This window comes from Azolla caroliniana, unplaced genomic scaffold, assembly GCF_043228905.1.
Source record: "Azolla caroliniana isolate FFs.n. ecotype wild unplaced genomic scaffold, voAzoCaro1.0.p SCAF_6, whole genome shotgun sequence".
Classification (NCBI taxonomy): domain Eukaryota; kingdom Viridiplantae; phylum Streptophyta; class Polypodiopsida; order Salviniales; family Salviniaceae; genus Azolla; species Azolla caroliniana.
The window spans coordinates 4,029,868-4,048,598 of record NW_028230441.1 but is presented as its reverse complement, the minus strand read 5'-3'; the positions used below and the strand labels follow the sequence as shown (position 1 = coordinate 4,048,598).

The window sequence follows — 18,731 nt, the reverse complement described above, 5'->3', positions numbered from 1 at the left end:
CGAGATTAGACACAACTCACACGAGGCGATGGGCTTGAATCAAGCTACCAAGTGCTCTGATACCATGTAAAGACCCGATGATGATTTTGTGCAGCAGAAGAGATATGTGGGTGGGTGGGTGAGAGAGAGAGAGAGAGAGAGAGAGAGAGAGAGAGACCCCAAAAGAAAATACAAAAAATTGTAATAACAATAGCAAGAATGAGCCAACGGTTACAAAGAGAAGGATAAGGTGCTTATGTAGTCACCTTCTCTCTAAGTTCTCTCACTGAAAGGACCCCTCGAGAGAGGGGTCGAGCCTTACTTACTTAAAGAATATGTGTCGTATGATATTAACTTATATTACACACTGGTTACTATACAAGGAGGTGGGGTGTTCACACACTTGAGGGTGCTAGATTGTGTTCCCACACACGAGAAGTTGAGTTTGATTCTCAACAAATACCTAAAGTGGAAAAGGTATGAAATGTATATAAGTCAAACAATAGGTGGTGGCAAATATTGCAACGTAGTTGACATTGCCATTTTCCATTTCATACAAAGGTATTCATTCATGTGGAGACCTAGGATTGGTGGGGTCCCATTAGGTTTAGTCTTAATTAACAATGATTAGGGTTAGGTACATCCTCGTTTGGCATCATTCCATTGGAAGACAATACACATAGCTTCATTGAATGTCATATAACTCATATCATTTGGAAGTACTTATTAGAGATTTGGCAAGCGTTATCTATTGTTTTTGAAACCTCAACAATAGGCTTTTTATGAGCGTATTCAAAACAGTTCAAATGATGAGCTAGAGATCTTATTCCAAATTTTACATTATTGGGGGTTGTTGCATAATTGGACTGTGTAATGCTTTCATGTTCTATGGTCAACATGGGGTGAAGGCCTATGTTATGAAATTGAAAGACATTCACATGTGGATTTTTTGAATGTTGGAGCATGGGAGCTCGAAAATATATAAATAAAGGGTATAAAACAAAGATACTACCCCACTTCTAGATATTATAAGAGAGAACCAATACAAGTGGTGCAAAAGCTTTAAATATCTTCCCATTGATGTCCCATTGAGAAATAGGTGGAATACATGTTATAAGTCTAAAATTCAAGTGGGTTGGAATACTTATTATATGTTTAAGGATCAATGCAACCAAATTCATACTATGATTGAGATGTGAGATTGGTCTTATTCAATGCTATGGTGGTCCAAGTGTTGCTTTATGGAGTGGAAATGTGGGATGATGCTATATCACTCAGTGGAAATGTGGGATGATGCTATATCACTCAGTGGAAATGTGGGATGACAATTGGGACTTAAATTCTCGACATATTATATTGTCGTGCTATTATAAACATGTGCTTGGCCCAATGAGTTGTTAACCATTTCAAATAGTATACAAGTATATCACATAAGTCAAGAATATGCCTAATCACAAATTGTCAAAACAAGCTTAAAATGAAGGATGCAAGTTACAAAAAAGAAAGCAAAATTCAGACTCTCATTTGGTTAGGTGCTTAACATCATTAAATGGTAAAAAAGATGTAGATTAAAATATCTATGGACCTCTCAAGTGATGCTATGAAGTATGTGATACTTGAAGATAAATGATTGGAAACATTAAGGATGATAGGGCAAGATTCGATAATGTCAAAATTGTAGGATTACATTACAAATGTTAACCCTTGATATTGGTACTAAGAGACAACCCCTTGTCCTCAGGAAATCCCTATCGAGTTTTAGAACCCTCTCCTTGAATTTGATGACGATGAATGGATGTAATCGTCCTTCTAATATTGAGACTCATTCAAATGGATCTAATAATGGAGAGTGTTCTTAGTGATGCTCGATCCATGGATCAACCTAGTGCCCACCCTTGTCATGTAGTAATCAATTGCATCAATCATCTATGATATGCCAAGTCGTAAAATGGCTAGTGGTGGAGGAAGTAATTTATGTGAAGATTATTGGACAAGAATACCTCTTAATTATGGTGGACAAGATGGTTGTTGGTACATTATGACACCCTTGTGAAGTCATGAATGAAGGGGCATTGCCGTGATTTAAAATGTGACAATTGTGGGTTTCCCAATGAAACGGTGCACCATGTTTTATGGGTATATCCTATAGCTAAAGCAGTATGGAAAAGAGTGTTGAGAATTTTGTATCCTATTTATGGTAAACAGGCGTACACATGGGGTTTTGTGAGATGGGGAAGGTTGGCTAAAGAAATACAGAATTATGAAAGGGACTGTGTTGATTTTCTTCTCCTCTCTAATGGAAGACATGTGTTGGAGGCCTCTTATACTACACCAATCCATTGTTTGGAAGAAGACAAGGTTTGGTCTATTGTATCTTCTTTAGTAGTTTGGATGTTATGGAAGGCAAGAAGATGTAAGCGTGTATTTCAGAATGTCAAACCGAATGCGGTTGAGTTAGTCAAGGAGATATGGTTCATGCTCCTGCATACTCTAAGAGGTCAATATGAGGCAATACATGGTGAGCCTGATGTTGTGTTTCGCAAGCAACAACAATTTCGAGAAATTTGGAAAAAGGCAGAGGTCTTCACCTATTTTGGGGACAGAATAAAATGGAGATATGCTCCACCAAGATGGCTTTTTCCGCCCTCTGTCTTGAAAAGACCATGCATGAGGGTTTCCGCTACTAGACATGTCCATTCATCTAGGTAGGAGGGTTGTAATAGATTGTATGGATACTTTGTAGCCTTTGGGCATCTTTTCATTAATACCACGGTGAATCTTGACTTTAAAATAAATAAAAATGGTGGAAGTGGTAATTGGGGGGGGGGGGGTAAACTTTGATGGAGGTAATTATCTAAACCCACTACTAATATGACCATCGAAGATTTAGAGCATTTGAAAGCCAATGATTACTTGACAACTATACAATTTACAAATGTCAAAACACATCCAACCTCATCTTACTACTCCCAAAGTCATCGACCTCACTTATAGGAGTTAAATGTTGAGTTACCATCATGCCATAATGTCATTGTCACCCAACTTACGTAGATATGCAAAGTATGCAATGAAAACCTAGTGGAGGATAAATATCACTTACTTCTTGCATGCTTAACATATAAGGTAATTTGTGAGAAATATGATGACTTATTAGAACAATGTTCAATTATTTGCATTAGGTTTGGGGTTTGAGACTCAACTTTCAAAACTTTCTATTACACTAATATTTTCCTTATTTTCCTAGATGCCATTGTAGAATATAGGGGTTAAACGCATGACTTTCTACTCTCTCTCTCTCTCTCTCAAAACGCTTACCGCTCATCTTAAGCCTTAAATTAACTGAAATCTTAAGTTCTCATTGTACGACTTGTATGTGTGTTGTTGCTTATTTTTATTAAGTACTAAAAGTAGACAACCAAAGATAGCAAAGAAGCAAAACAAGGGGGGCTAGTATGTTTACTTAACTGAGAATAGGAAGATGATTCTCAATGACAAATTACCATGAACATAATATTAACATAACAAGAACTTTGCAATGTCATGAAAAATTAATCTCATGCACCATACCATAAGGATGCGAGAGCATATATAGGACCTTTATGATAAAAAAAGAGATAAAATAAATATAGATGGTGACTTGTGGTTCGCAGCATTGAAGGCTCGTTTTCATTTGGTTATGCTACATGGTGGTCTCCTCGAAAGAATGTGTGGATGTCTGGAGTGCACGACGATACTCCTTAGCCCTCATATTGCATAGAACCCACTAGTCATGGACGCCAATAGGATGTATGCAAATTTGGGGATCACAAAATGTGTAGAAAGCCTGGTCAACTTGCATCAATTGGTATGTGGAACATTTGGAAATGCATATGTCATAAATGGTAGGGGAAACACACACACAACTATATGGATTGATCTATCGATATCCTTGTGTGCGTAATTCAAAAACCTATAGGGAGATTCAAAGTCTCAAGAGTTGCCACGAGGACAATTTATCTCACATTGGGAACCCACACCATTGTTGGACTGCACATCAGGACATTCGATATGGTGCTTCTCTCTACCTCATTGGCTCTATCCCCTTGTCGAATAAATCACCCATATTGTTTTCGGGGATATCAAAGTTTATCTACATTGTGAAGCTTGCTAATTGTGTCTTCATGTTTGTTGAAAAATATTAGGTTTTGTCAAGCAACCGTTTGTTGATATGTGGAAAACGATTGCCCCACCTTTTTTTTATCTAAGGTGTTAAACAATGATAACCAAATATGCATGAAAGCGACTTGTAAATAATAGAGTATCTATAGATACTGTGTACATAACTCGTTTTGTATATGGGATTCAAGCCATTAATGGGAAGCTTTTTTTTTTGGAAAATAAAAATATAGATGGTGACTTCTAAAAAAGTGTAATAGTAGGAGAACGATGGCCATTGCTTATAGCGAATATTTATGCAATGATGTTGAAGATTTTTCATGTAAAAAAAATAACGGAAATGGTGTGACATACGTAATATTTGGAAAGTGTGTTCAATTGAATTCCATATTATTCACTTAATGCGGATGCCTAATGGAAATATATGGAAGGGAGTATATAAAATTTCAACCATAGTGCAACATGACCCTCGTGGAAATCTTTCAAGCAAGTAATTCATTAATGCTTAAGTCAATGTATTTTTGCGAAGCAAAAGCACTAATAAAATTACCTCTACAAGGGTGGTTTATAAGGTGCCACGAGGAGCCAAATTTATGGTGACATAGTATATTCCCAAAATTAAGGAAAACCTTTTGAAAGAAAGAAAGAAAGATATATTAACTTCTTCTAAGGCCAAAACTAAAAGCACCTTTTGAGAATAGTTTAAGGGAAAAGTACCAGGATACCCTTGGAAGTTCGTCTATTTACCTGAATGCCCCTGGAAGTTCCAAATTTATCAAACTACCCCTATGTCCAAAAAAATACACTTTATAAAGTAATTATACACTCAAATATACAAGCCCTATTTACCAGAATACCCTTCAAACACAAATTTCTTTACTTAAGCGATTCTTTGGGTCCTTTGTACCTAACTATCAATGTAGTCTTTCTTTTCTTTCTTGTTCATTGGGTTGATCAATCGTCTTCATCATCAAGATATGGGGTTACATTGTGCATTATTAGATATTTTGTTGAGTCGATAGATATGTTTGATTTTGAGGATATTTTTGGAATTACAGGATCAAAATTAACATGTAATTATTACATTTCGATCATAATTAATTTTGGTTTGCAAGTATTTTTGAAATTGAGGAGATTTAGTTGTGATTGCATTTTACTAACAAAATTTAGTGTAAAATCATCAAAATTGGTTTAAGATGGCATTTTAATAGCAAAGTGTTGTGTGAGATTTCGTTTAAAATGACATTTTGGTAGAAAGTTTTTCGTGAGATTTGGTTTAACATTTTGGCCGCAAATTGTTTGTGAATTCGCAAATTCATGGATTTTGGCTTCAAAATGGTATCCCAATGATAAAATTTGGTGCGTGATCAAATGTTTTGGTTTTAAGATTAAGTTTTGGTCACTTCAATCACAAATTTGGGTTTTATGGTATTAAGCCAGTATAACTCGGTGTAAATTCATAGAATTGGATTTTATGGTGACCTTTCAATTGAAATTTTTGATATATAATATAACTTTGATAATTTAGTTTGATTTATGATGTATTTTGAAAAATAAAGTGGTATAAATTGGTCAAAATAGGTATGTAGTGGCATTATGGTAAATAAATTTCGGTTTAGGGGTATTCTAGTAAATATGGCTTGTAGATTTGAGTGTATAATTTTTTTATAAAGTGTATTTTTTTGGACATAGGGGTAGTTTGGTAAATTTGGAACTTCTAGGGGCATTATGGTAAATTGACGAACTTCTAGGGGTATCCTGGTACTTTTCCCAATGTTTAATTGGGATTGAAAGGACTTACTATCAAAAGTAAAAGTACTTGGGAAGTTTAATCGAATGGACAATTTCTCAATGCCAAAGAGAAAGCACATGTAGATGGTAAATTTTAGAGAAACCTAAAAGGGAATTGCGTTAAGAGATTAATGGTAAAGTAGATCATTTGGATATGTGTATGCGTTGTAAGAACTTGTACAAACAAATTATACATGGGAAGGATGATGTGTTTAGGTTTTCTTTTAATACAGTGGAGACATAAATTATAGCATTAATATTGTGGTGTGCATGTGTGCGCACACATGCACACCACAATATGTTCCTTCCTTAGCAATGGTAAATTTTTATGTTTTCCATTGCTCCTTTTGTTTCTTTTCGGAAGAAACAGGAATCACATGTAACAAAACCCACGTCCCGACATTGTGATGGCATGTTATCATTAATGTTTTTTTTATCAGACTAGCCAGGATTATATCATTACATAGTTTTACATTATGGTTTCTGTACATAAAAGTGTATAGAAAGATGATGAAAAGGCCAAATGCTCTAGTTCAAGCTGAGAGACATGGGATGGGGCCTGGTTTACGAAAGCTATGGATTCGAAGTGTCGGGTGGGCGAACAACGAATGAAGATGTGGAGCAATATGCATGCCTCCCAATTGAAGAGGAGGGGAGGGGTCAAGCCCAAAAGGCTTTAAGGCTTATCTTTCAAGCAATGGTGGGGGCTAAACCTCCTCCAAATTTAGGGGGTGTTATTGTGAGGGTTTTAGGTGGCGAGATTTTGGGAGAGAAAGAAGGGGTGGGAGGAGGAGCAGAGGAGTAGGCACCGCTGCCTCAAGAGTTTGCGCGACTAATTATTATAAAAGATCTACAGAACGAACAAAGATGAGGAAGAAGGAGATCATCCATCATCATCTGCTTCTGCTAGCATTGATTTATACTAGCATTAGCAGAATCAGCAAGAATGCCTGCAATCGGTTACGTTTATATTGGACTAGTCATGTTGATCATGACGAGTAGTAGCAGTGGCAGTAGCAGTAGCAGTAGTAGTCCTCCTCCTCCACCAGACTGTTCCGGCAGCATTATCAGTTTCATAGCCTCCTGTGTGGGCTACCTGGAATTACTGCGCTTGGCTGATCCGCTTCTGAATCATCATCATCAGATGCCTCAATCTACCGCTGCATTCAGTCGTTCTGCCGATAATGTGGATGAGACGCAAATGTGGACGGACACGAAGAAGGAGCCGTATAATGAGGAAATGCAGGCCATGTGCTGCGCCTCAATCCGAGAGCAGCTCATGGTTCCTTCGGTCCCCATCAGCGATGGTGCTCCTGCGTATGGGCATGGGCATGGCGAGGGAAGCGATTCCAACTTGACCTGCACATGTGGGGCGATCGATGCCGCCTGTGCCAGTTATCCGAATCTGAGAGGGCTAATCCCCTCTGCATGTGGTCTGGATGCGGGCTTCATCCAAGCCCGTTGCCCTAACTTGTCGCCTGCTACTCCTCCCATCTCCGGCACAGGTATATACATTTGGACTACACATTCTCTGAACTTTCTCCACCAAAATATTTGTGGTGTTGATGGATCGACAGAGCTAACTTTGAAGAGAAAATGTAGGGCCACCATCTGAGACACCATCGAGTCCGTTGTCATTGCCATTGCTGCCACCATCGCCATCGCCATCGCCATCTGCAGGGGTAGCATCTCCACTGTCATCATCACCACAGTCGCCCCAGGCTACCACTTATCCCGGCGGCGGTTCCAGTTCCGGTGCAGAAGGTATGTCTGTCCAAATCTTATTCCATGAAAACATTAGCATTGAAAAGTGGTTGTTAATCTCGGATTTATGTCGATCTTGCAGGCCCTGACAGTAAGAACCCTCAGGTTCCACCACCGGTCGATGAATCGGGGATGCTTGCATCAAACCAGACACCTGTGGTGGAGGTTCCTGCCCCTTCCATGTCCGCTGCCGGACCAGTTCCGCCGCCACCGACAGTTTATTCCGGCAGCTCCGCATCACCATCATCATTAATCGATTTCCCAACATGCTCCTTAATCTGCACGATAGTAATCAGTGCGCTAGCTGCTCTACACGGCAATAATGACTATGTCATGGGCGTTCATGGGCACATTTGATATGCTGCATTCTACACAATTCTTACTCCAGTCATTGATTAGAGATCATACTGAAAATTGTAATATTCACCATGATTGCTTCACTTTTAAATATCCTTTTTTTTGTGTACCCAGAATCAAGAAAAACAGTTTTTTAGTGCTTTTCAAAAATAGAAAAACGGCGTGCTTTTTCTTTAGCAAAAAGCAAAGCAAAACGCGGCAGAGTATATGGAATATTCTGCCTTATGAACCCAAACCCCACCACCCCCCCTTCCATCCATTATGTCCTTGAAACTACCATGCCTTTACTACATGTCACGAGAAAGATGTCTCTTCACTTTTGTCTCCCTCTTCCAAATGTTAAATGTTTAACAACTGATCACAACGTAATTGGACATGGACATACATGCGATAGAGGTGGTGATATTGGGTCGAATGTCAGAATCTCTCAAAATGTCGCTTGCCTAGGAGAATCAATTATTCATTTTCCCACGGCACAACCATCATTTTATAGGGCAATTGCTATATATATATATATATATATATATATATATATATACATACATATATTATAATGCATATATATATTGATCGACATCTTTATGACCTTTTCGCTTGTGTGGGTGGTAGTGCTTTGTTTCCTTTGGCTTCATTAGCATGTGTGGTGTATTGCCTCCATAAGCTTGGTGTTGGTAGGTAGTGTCGCCTTGGCTCCATATAGTGCATGTGGTAGTACATACATCTAGGAATCGGCAATGGTTCGGTTTGATTTGCGTCAAATATTCGTTTTGACACGGCACGACCATCATTGATATATTGTTGATCCACATCTTTATGACCTTTTATCTTGTGTGGATGGTTACAGTGTTTTCCTTCCTTTGGCTTCATTAGCGCGTGTGGTAAAATGTCGTCCATAAGATTGGTGATGGTGGGTGGTGTCTCCTTGGCTCCATATAGTGCATGTGGTAGTACGTACATCTAGCAATTAGCAATGCTTCCGTTCGATTTGAGGGTGTAAACTAAAATCGCCTAAAAAAGAATCAAAACTTAAACCTAATTGTACCTAACCACCAAACCATTTTAACCGAATTGTTACAAATATTCTAAGCTTAAACTAAACAGTTTTAGGGATTTGAAAACTGTTAAAACCACGATTTCATAGTTCGGTTTCGGTTTTCAAGTTAGGTCACAATTCAAAATTTTAAAATTATGATTTTTGCTAAAATGTCATAATTAAGCTTCAAATTTGAAATGCTCAAAAAATTAATTAAGAAAATAAAATCATAATCAAGTGTCAATTCTAGACCTTTCCAACCGTTTAAACAAAAAATTGTTAAATCGATAAATATTATAGCCGAACCACACTGTTGAGTCCCAACCATTTACAAAGACTTGAACTTGAACCAAACATTGAAACCGCTAAGCCATTAAGTTGTGGTTTCAGTTTGGTTCGGTTCAAATAGAACTTCTTGTTGATTACTAAGTACATCCTCCATGAGCTTAGTGTGGCTAGTAGTGCCTCCTTGGGCCCTATTAGAAATGTGGTAGTTCATCTTACATAAACTTAATGTGGCTTGTAGTGCCTCCTTGGGGTTCTATTAGAAATTTTGCAGTACATGTAACATAAACTTTATGGTTGGGAGTGCCTCCTTGAGGTTTTATTAGAAATTTGGAAGTACATCGGACATCCTTGGTAAGGTCGTGGACCGTGGTAGTGTCTCTTTGTTTCATGCTAGATGATGGGGTCCATATTGGAGGAGACTCTTTATGAGCAAGTCTGAACTTTATTAAACTTGTCCCTTTCACATTATTGGTAGTTTAGAAAGGCACAATCTCCCATCGTAATTATGTACCCCACTTTCGAAGTGTTATAATTGATTACCCTTTCCTTCTTTCATGGATCTCGACTTCTATATGCTCACATGTTAGAAATATTAATACACTAGATGGATGTGCATAATGTCGAATCTACACCATTTAAAGTCTCACCATTCCCATTTATTTATTTATTTTCCCCCAAAAAACTCCTTCCATTAGTTATACAATTTTACAAATGAGAAAATTATGTACAAATCCCTATAGGGACGCGATAGTTCCATCTTATGTGGATGCCCACTGAGTCAAGAAAGTGAGAGGACGACCATTGTTGGATGAAGGCTATTCATTGTCTTTCAACTCCATCGGAGCCGCCCTTGAGGCCATCATATTGGCTCTTTAGAGTGGCTACAATTTCACTCGATATCTCTTGTAGTAACCTTATTGGATGTACGATTTGGTTGGAGAAGACTTGCCTGCATCGTTTTTTCCATAGAATCCAAAGAGTTATTGGGCTGATCAATTCCAACACCTCTTGAGATTTGTCATTAAGAGGAGTGGAGTGGACATTATTGTTGGAGGAGAAAAATACCTCTTGTGCTTTTATCATCAAAGTCATCTCCTCGTCTTGATGCTCGTATCTGCCAACTACGGTCTACCATGATAGCCAACATATATTTCCCCACTTGATTGAGCCTTACACCTGGCATAATTGCAACAAGCGGCCAACCCCCCGCCATATTCGATTGGGCGTTGGGCAGTCCCACAGAGCGTGTCGTATTGATTCTATTGTATGTGGGGACACTACACAATTAGGAGAGCTAAGGTTCCCATGTTGCCATGCTCCCACTGGTAGGGACTTATGTATTAATAGCCATTGGAACGTGGTAATTCGTCTTATGTGCTGTTGTTTCCAGATTTTCTGCCAAAACTTGGTGATTATTGTGGGAGGAACTTGAAATGTGTGCTAGACCTTCGCAACAACCGTCTCTCAGGTGGTTTGAGCAGCTAGAATGTGGCGACCCAATCTAGTTGTGAATTGGAAGAAAGGGATCGGTTTGCTACCTTGCCCTGCGTAGGGATCTCACCATGTCCATTGCAAAGGGTCCCAACTGACCTTATGTAGCCATGTGTTTTCATTAGTACTTATGTGCCAATCGGGTTGTACTTTGATCGGATCAGGATCTACAATCCATTTATGACCAGTATACGCAAGTACTCGAATTGCGTTATTCTATGTTGGTGTCTCAGTGTCTCGCAATTCAGAGCCTTCGAGCCTGTCTGGTGGTCCCATACCTCTCGAGATCAGAGATCCCTCCTCCTCGTGGCCTATCCATTTCTCCATTGTCGTCATTTGAGTAGCAGATTCCCTGATAAGTAGAGCATTAATGATTTCTGATCTCATTGTCCATCCGCCCCTAATTCCATGTAGTATGATGGCCTGATCTTGTAGTGGTAGTGACATAAACCGTCGCCAACATTCTATACTTTTTCCTAGAACTTCTGCAATGTATCCCATTCCCATGTATGAAATATAGATGTATATATGGTAGAATAATAAAAAGCGTTATGATTTTAAAAATTGTAAAATTGGCCCCAACTATAATTCCCATGTATGAAATATAGATGTATATATGCTAGAATAATAAAAAGTGTTTTTTAAAAATGATCCCAACTACATGGTATTGTAGATGAGATCGTGTTTTTTATGAGATTATGTTGTTGATTTTGGACAAGTCTTGAAGATGATCGTGAGATAATGGAGAATGTACATAATGTAGAAACCCTATATAAGCTTGAAAAATGGAAGGAAATGATGATGTCTAATCTTAGCTTGATTAATTAAAATAGCATATTATGGGATGAGTTTGGGTTAATGACACATTGACATAGAGTATTCACATGTAATTTGGCATATATTTGTGTCAAATGTTCATATCATAGTTCAAAACATATAATTGAAGTTGATTAGTCACACATTATGTGCGATAAAGGACATTGTTTTTCACATTTTGGTAGTGAATTAAATGAGAAATAGATGGCTACGTATTTTGATGAGTTTTTCACAAGAGGAAGGTGAAAGGCAACAAACAGATCAGAGTTTACTACTATTACAACAAGGACATTTATATAGTGGAGACCACATCTACTAGAGTTTACTATAAAAGTTCAGAACATTAGATTGTACATATTACATAGAGAGGTTAGAGAGGATAGGGGGAGATTAGAGAGAGAAAGAGATGATGACATAAATTTTGTAAGGGCATTCTTGTGTAGTAGAAAGCGTGAGAATACCTTTAGAAAAGGTTAATATTATGATGCCATTAACAGGAGACATTGCCATCTCAATTTAAGCGCTTGTTTCATTTGTGTGTGTGTGTGTGTGTGTGTGAGAGAGAGAGGGAGAGTGAGGGAGAGAGAAAGAAAGAAGAAAGAAAGATATATTAATGTCTTCTAAGGCCAAATTTGGCCCATGAGACAATTGGTTTACAACAAAATGAGTATTTATCCAGTCATCATAACTAAAATAAAATAAAGTAAACATAGAACTTAAGCTAAAAGAGTTCTAGTAGTGGTACAATACGTGGTATACTCGATAAAGGAAGTGACTTTACACTAATGCTAATTTTATTTCCACCCAAGCCTCTCGAAAAGAAGTGGGGGGTCGAAAAGAGTTCTAGTAGTGTAGAATACATGGAGAGAGAGAGAGAGAGAGAGAGAGCCTGTGAGACGGTGACGTACGTAGAAATAAATAATGGATGGTGGGTTTGTCAGAATGTCAAAAGGGAGACGTATGTATGTATGGATGTATATCATGTATGTATATGGGTCCTATTCACCATGGAAAGCAAAAGGGAGGGGTGAATGAATTCATGAGAAGCTTCTTGATTGACATGGACACGGGGGTATTATTAGGTCACCTGCACCTGCCTCGTGACTTTCATTCATTAATTGCACACAGTGGGTGTGTGTGCGGCCACTGTCCATCTATCTTTCACATGTTTATTTTTTGTTGTAACGACGTGCCGTATGTATGTATCTATCATCAGTGGTCCTCCCTTCCTAACCCTAACCCTAACCCTAACCCTAACCCCTCTCTCTCTTTCTGGAAAACTGTCAAATCTGCTCTTGGGAGCATCTGCATGGCCCAAATTTGGACTGAGAAGACCCTTCTCTGCAGAATAGACATGCAGAGACAAAGCCTGTCTGTCGTGTGGGATGTCCCTGTACGAAAAGAAAAAGAAAAAGAGAAGAAAAGAAAAGAAAAGAAAAGAAACGAAGGCTTTGCATTGCAGCTCATTCGCCAGTCCAATTGCTTGGCTGCAAATGCTAAGACGTTGCAAATATATGCCCCATGATCCTCAATGCTCATCCTGACCCTCTCTCTCATTACAAACTTATTTCTGGCTCCTCCCCCCGTCTTGTGGACATACCGATACATACATACATACATACTGATACATACATACATACATACATACGACATACATACGATGGATGATTGAAAGAAAGAAAGAAAGGGCGATGGGAATCAGTCTCAGAAAACTCAAAAGAATTTTGCTTTCCTCTCTCCCTTTTAATTCCACCACCAGAGTGTTTGTTTGATCAGAAAAAGAGAGACAAAAAAATAATATCTCTGTGCACCTATAAATTCAGTAATCTCAGCAGCAGCGAGTTACACACACACACACACACACACACACACACACACAGAGTTTATAAATATCTGTTGTATATGATTTATGTGTATGTATGGATCCTCCTACTACCCATCATGTTGTTGATGATGACTTCTTATATCTGATCAGTTTGCCATCCGAGTCTGCCGATCTTCAATCTCCATACCATGATATTCCAGATCAGTATAATCATCATCTTAACCATATGATGATGAATGCTAGTCCTGACGATGACCATGATGATCTCAATATAAGCGCTTGCTTCGACAAGGACATTCTGTTCTTTCCTGCTATTGCTACTCATCACCATGGCCATGGCCATCCTCCATCCTCCATCTCCATCTCCATCTCCTCCTCCTCCTCCCCTTCCTCATCTTCTTCTACTGTTACTACTGCTGCAGCTACTACTGGTACTACTACTGGTAATAATGTGCTAGCCAGTAATTCTTCTTCTTCTCTGCTAAATATTAGCCATGGAATTGGTATCCAGCAGCTGGAGGCTGCGGGTCCTGCCAGTGCTGTCGAAGTCCCCACACTTCAAAGCATGCCTAATAATGTCGACGGTGACAAGCAGCAGAGCTTCTTCATACAGGAATATAACGAGACGTTTCTTGGGCCTACATTTCTGAGTCGTGAGCCCAGCGACTATACTGTGGACGACATATTTGCCGTCAATAATGCTGCTGTCGTCGATGATCATGAGTGCATGGCTATGACGATGATGATGATGATGAATGACGAGGAGTATGCTCGCCATGGAAACGTAGCAATATCAACGAGGGCTGCATCCTCAGCTCGCAGGAGCTCGCCATGGCCATCACTGCACCAGGGAAGCAACACTCAGAGCAAGAAGCGGTCATGGCCGGACCTGGGCAACATCCTACATAAGCGGCGGAGGCGGCAGCAGCAGCAAGAAATTCTCAGTAACACTAACCATAACCATAACCATAACAATGATGATGATGATGATGATGAGGAGGAGGAGGAGGAGGAGGAGGAGGAGGAGGAGGAGGAGGAGAAGAAGAAAAAGAGGAAGCAGGTGGGTACAGGATCAAGAGAAGGAGATCAAATGTCACAGAGAGAGATGCACGTGCAGTGTGAGCGGCAACGCAGGAAGAGTATGAGCGACACCTTCAACCTCCTCCAATCACTGGTGCCCAGCCTCTCTAAGCTCTCCAAAGTAAGAAAGAAATCTCTGTATCCACCAGTGATTCAATGCTAACAGTTTTGGCACAACCATTAAATATATATATATATATATATAGGTAGATAGATTGATAGATAGAAAGATTGATACTGTTCAATACTGATAGATAGAAAGATTGATACTGGTCAATACTGATAGATAGATAGATAGAAAGTTTGATACTGATAGAGAGAAAGATTGATACTGATAGAGAGAAAGATTGATACTGATACTGATCGATACTGGTCATTGCAGGCTTCGGACCGGCTGACCGTGTTGACAGAGGTAATGGCGCACATTCGGTCGCTCCGGAGGAGGCTGAAGGAGGTGCACTGCAAGGGGAGGGAGGTGCTACACATCCTCAGGAACATGTCTGCCCATCCTGATATACTAATCGTGAACAATAGCGTATTTGCCGGCCCTCGTGAGTTATTCGGCCGGAGAAGAAGCGGAGGGGGCCGCCCGGTGGTGGGTGCCCAAAAAATGGCGGCCATTGCATCCATATCAGATCTTGAATCAGAAGAAGCAGCAGGAGAAGAAGAAGAAGAAGAAGAAGAAGGTGAAGACGGTGGCGACAACAACAGCAAAAGCATTGGCGATGCATCGGCAGCGGCTGAGGCATGCCATGTAGCCGTACGGATAAACACCTCTAAACGGGGCGGCAGCCAGCACGATGTGCTTGTGACGGTGAATTACAGCCACAACGTGTCCACTTGTGTGGAAGCGTGGGCGGGCAGTCGAGCCGGGGCCGATCCCGTGCACATGAAGCACAAGACAGCGCATCATGGGCTAGACGGGGTGTGGTCGTGCATCATGCGGATGCTCCGCCGATACAGGGTCGAGGTGTGCAGCGCGTCTCTGTCCGGGGGCACGACCATCTTCCACCGTATCCATGGCAAGGTGAGATTATAGTGTTTTATGCACCTAATGAATCTAGATTGACAACAGTAAGATTCGCTTCACCTCGTTAACAAGGTTGACAGAAATATATAATGGCTACAAGAATATAGCACTCTTAGGCACCCATATCTTGGTTGGAACTAGGTTGAATGTAAGTTTGTTGTAGTGTTTTGTTCACTGTAGGGGTGGGGTGCCATAGAGCAGTCTGTTTAGGATTTTTGCAGTTCATGAGCATTACCCCCTAACCAATCCTATTTGAACACGTCCATGAACTTAAACAAGGAACACATTTCAACTGATTGGCCTATTATTATGTTCTGATAAGAGTGTAATTCATATAAGCTAGCTAGATCTTAGGGTATAATAATTGTACTCATTTTAAAAACCAGATATTCTTCCAATGACTATGAATCCATTCACTTTGTTTCATCGTTTCTTTTTTCTTAAAATGGATCTTTACTCAAATATCCAAAATAAAACCTAAAGTAAAAATGGTTGGAATTGATTTTTTGTTTTTGTTTTTGTTCAACGCAATCATCCTACTCTTGAAAGCTAACCATAGACTTAATATGCTTCTTCACTTGTTTTAATGCAGATTTTGAATACCACATTGAATCAAGATATTCATATTCAAAGGAAGCTTGAGCTTGCAATTATCACTGAGTTGAAACGATGTCACAAGATATGATGCCCAAGCTAAGGAGGACTTATGGATTAACGCAACCTATAAAAAAATTTAGAGGTAGAAAAAACCCTCTATATTACATATCTGTCCGAATAACTTCATCCAAATAAGTGGAGGTAGGAAAAAGCCTCTACGTTATAAATCTATGACACATGCAAATATCCATTAGGCACATGAATGCCATTTGTCACATGTTGTTGTGCTCTTCATATGTATATGGGAAAGATATTCAAATCTTCTTTATAATGTACTTCTTTGATTCACAAGTAGTGTTCCCTTTTGACGGCTAACATTGCTTGTCATGAGAACGGTATTCTAAAATTTTTGCCTGTCAAACGACGGTTTGTCAAAAAAATTGCCCATCAAAAAGTAAATACATCGAATATTCGTACACAACAATATATTATACCCTTCTATCCTTTGCATCTTTCCAAATTTCATATACGCAATCTCATTGTATTTCTTTAATGTGTGGCCCATTCAATGAGACTTGCATTAAATCATCTAAATGTTCTATATTCAATCGATTTCTTTTCATCAGCTTGATGAGATTTTGCTTAGAGAACCCTCTCTCACACCAAACCGTGCTAGATGGAATGACCAAAGTAGTGTGCCATAATTTCATCAAATGAGGGAAACTATCTTGCCAATCCTTCATTTTACAAAACACATGCCAAGCTTCATGCATAGTATAGCCTTCACAATTTAAACGTAAAGTGTCAACAAACCTATAGAGTTCTATTTCACAAGCCTTTGCATCATGTAAAATTTGAAGACATGCATTGACATCAATGATCTATTATAGCTTGTGTGTGAGAGATGCAAAGTTGCAAAGTTGTGGATGTATTCCATCAATGATCAATTATAACTTGTGTGTAAAAGAGAGGGTGGGAAAGAAAGAAAGAACAAAGTATAACTTGATCAAAGCAAAGAGCCCGAGAAAGAAAGAAAGAAAGAAAAACTCACATGGTAGCCTCCCTTCAATATAGGCCCCAAGTGTCGGCTCGTACTGGCCGACATTGAAGGGCACCACTTTTAGCTATAGGTATCCACTTCCTTTGTAATAAGCCTCCTTGTATAGTCTCTTTGTAATAATCCTGCCTAACTAATGGCAAAGTAGATTCATTTTGGAAAAAAAAGAAGAAAGAAAGAAAGAATTACAACTTAATCAAAGCAAGGGAGAGAGTGAGAGAGAAATCAAGAAAGAAGTAAGAAGCAAGTGGGGAGAGAGAGAGAGAGAGAGAAACAAACAAACAAACAAACAAAAGAGAGGAATGGTTGAAAATAGAAGAAGCCCTAACTTTATTTTCACACTATGCTGCATAGATTGACATATTCGCATTCGTGGGATTTTCCATTCGAATGCAAACGAATACACATACATTCGTGTGGTCAAGTATTCGTTTAAAAAAAAAGCAAAAAAAAGGAGGTGAACTCCTTCCTTTTAGTTTCTTAGGAAAAAAAGGGGGACTTAACAATAAAAAAGGGATAATAAAATAGAGAGTTGAGAGAGACTTGACAGTAATAAATTTTCATTGGAGATCTTGATTCTTTACCAAATAAATAAATAAAATAAAATAATTTTTCGCTTTATTTTTTAATAAATAAATAAAATAAAAGAAAGGTTCATTAATTCTTCACCTTTTCTTTTCCCAAAATTTATGGATATTTTTACGTGACATTAAAATTGAGACTTCACATTAATCATGTTTCCATAGTAAATAAAAAAATATTCGTTTTTAAAAAATAAAAAAATCAATTATTTAAATAAAATAAAGGTTCATAAACTCTCCTCTTTTTTTATTTGACACTAGAAAAGAGAGTTTATACTAATCATATTTTTATAAATTATTAATGAATAATTGTTCTTTTTTTTAGTGAATTAAATTGGTTTATTTTTAAATTAATTAATTAATTAATTGTTTGTATATTTATTTTACAAAACGAATGGTTTTTAAATATTCTTAGGGCCATTTTGTATTCTCGAATATTGAGAATATCACGCATGGAGAATATGGCGAATATCACGCATGTGTCAATCTATGACTATGCATATGCCCGGGCACTTCTTCTCCTTTATCATATCACATAACATATGTTTACACATTTACCCTCTCAAATAAAACTATATGCAACAACCTATGAATTGTAATTTGTAACTACTAATACATGTACTATTGTTTTGGCCTAAACAAAATTTGACAGTATTAACAAATTTAAAACCTTCATTTTTACGTTTTTATAAAATATATGCCCGTCAAGATTGACAGTTTCATTTTCAAATTAACCTTCATATACAGTTAAATTTGCCAAAAACGGTCAAAACGGTTGTCAAAAGGCACCACTGCTTATGGGGAATAAATGAATAGAATGAACATTTTCTCTTTCAATCTCTCTCTCTCTCTCCCTTACGTTGAACCCCCTTGGGGGGTGGAGCCAT

At 38.5% G+C, this 18,731-nt stretch overlaps 2 protein-coding genes across 2 annotated transcripts; both read left to right on the top strand.

Moving 5' to 3' along the window:
* The first annotated feature begins 6,735 nt into the window (after nt 1-6,735).
* On the top strand, nt 6,736-8,046 carry LOC147862668 (uncharacterized). Its single transcript, XM_087321128.1, has 3 exons — nt 6,736-7,430; nt 7,528-7,689; nt 7,772-8,046. Exons 1-3 carry the CDS (start codon nt 6,872-6,874, stop codon nt 8,044-8,046), a joined length of 996 nt encoding a protein of 331 aa, XP_087177254.1. The 5' UTR covers nt 6,736-6,871.
* Nucleotides 8,047-13,524: 5,478 nt separating this feature from the next.
* LOC147862667 (uncharacterized) lies at nt 13,525-16,583 on the top strand. The gene is made up of 3 exons (XM_087320725.1): nt 13,525-14,700; nt 14,962-15,606; nt 16,202-16,583. Exons 1-3 carry the CDS (start codon nt 13,594-13,596, stop codon nt 16,292-16,294), a joined length of 1,845 nt encoding a protein of 614 aa, XP_087176851.1. The 5' UTR covers nt 13,525-13,593; the 3' UTR covers nt 16,295-16,583.
* The last annotated feature ends 2,148 nt before the right edge of the window (nt 16,584-18,731 follow it).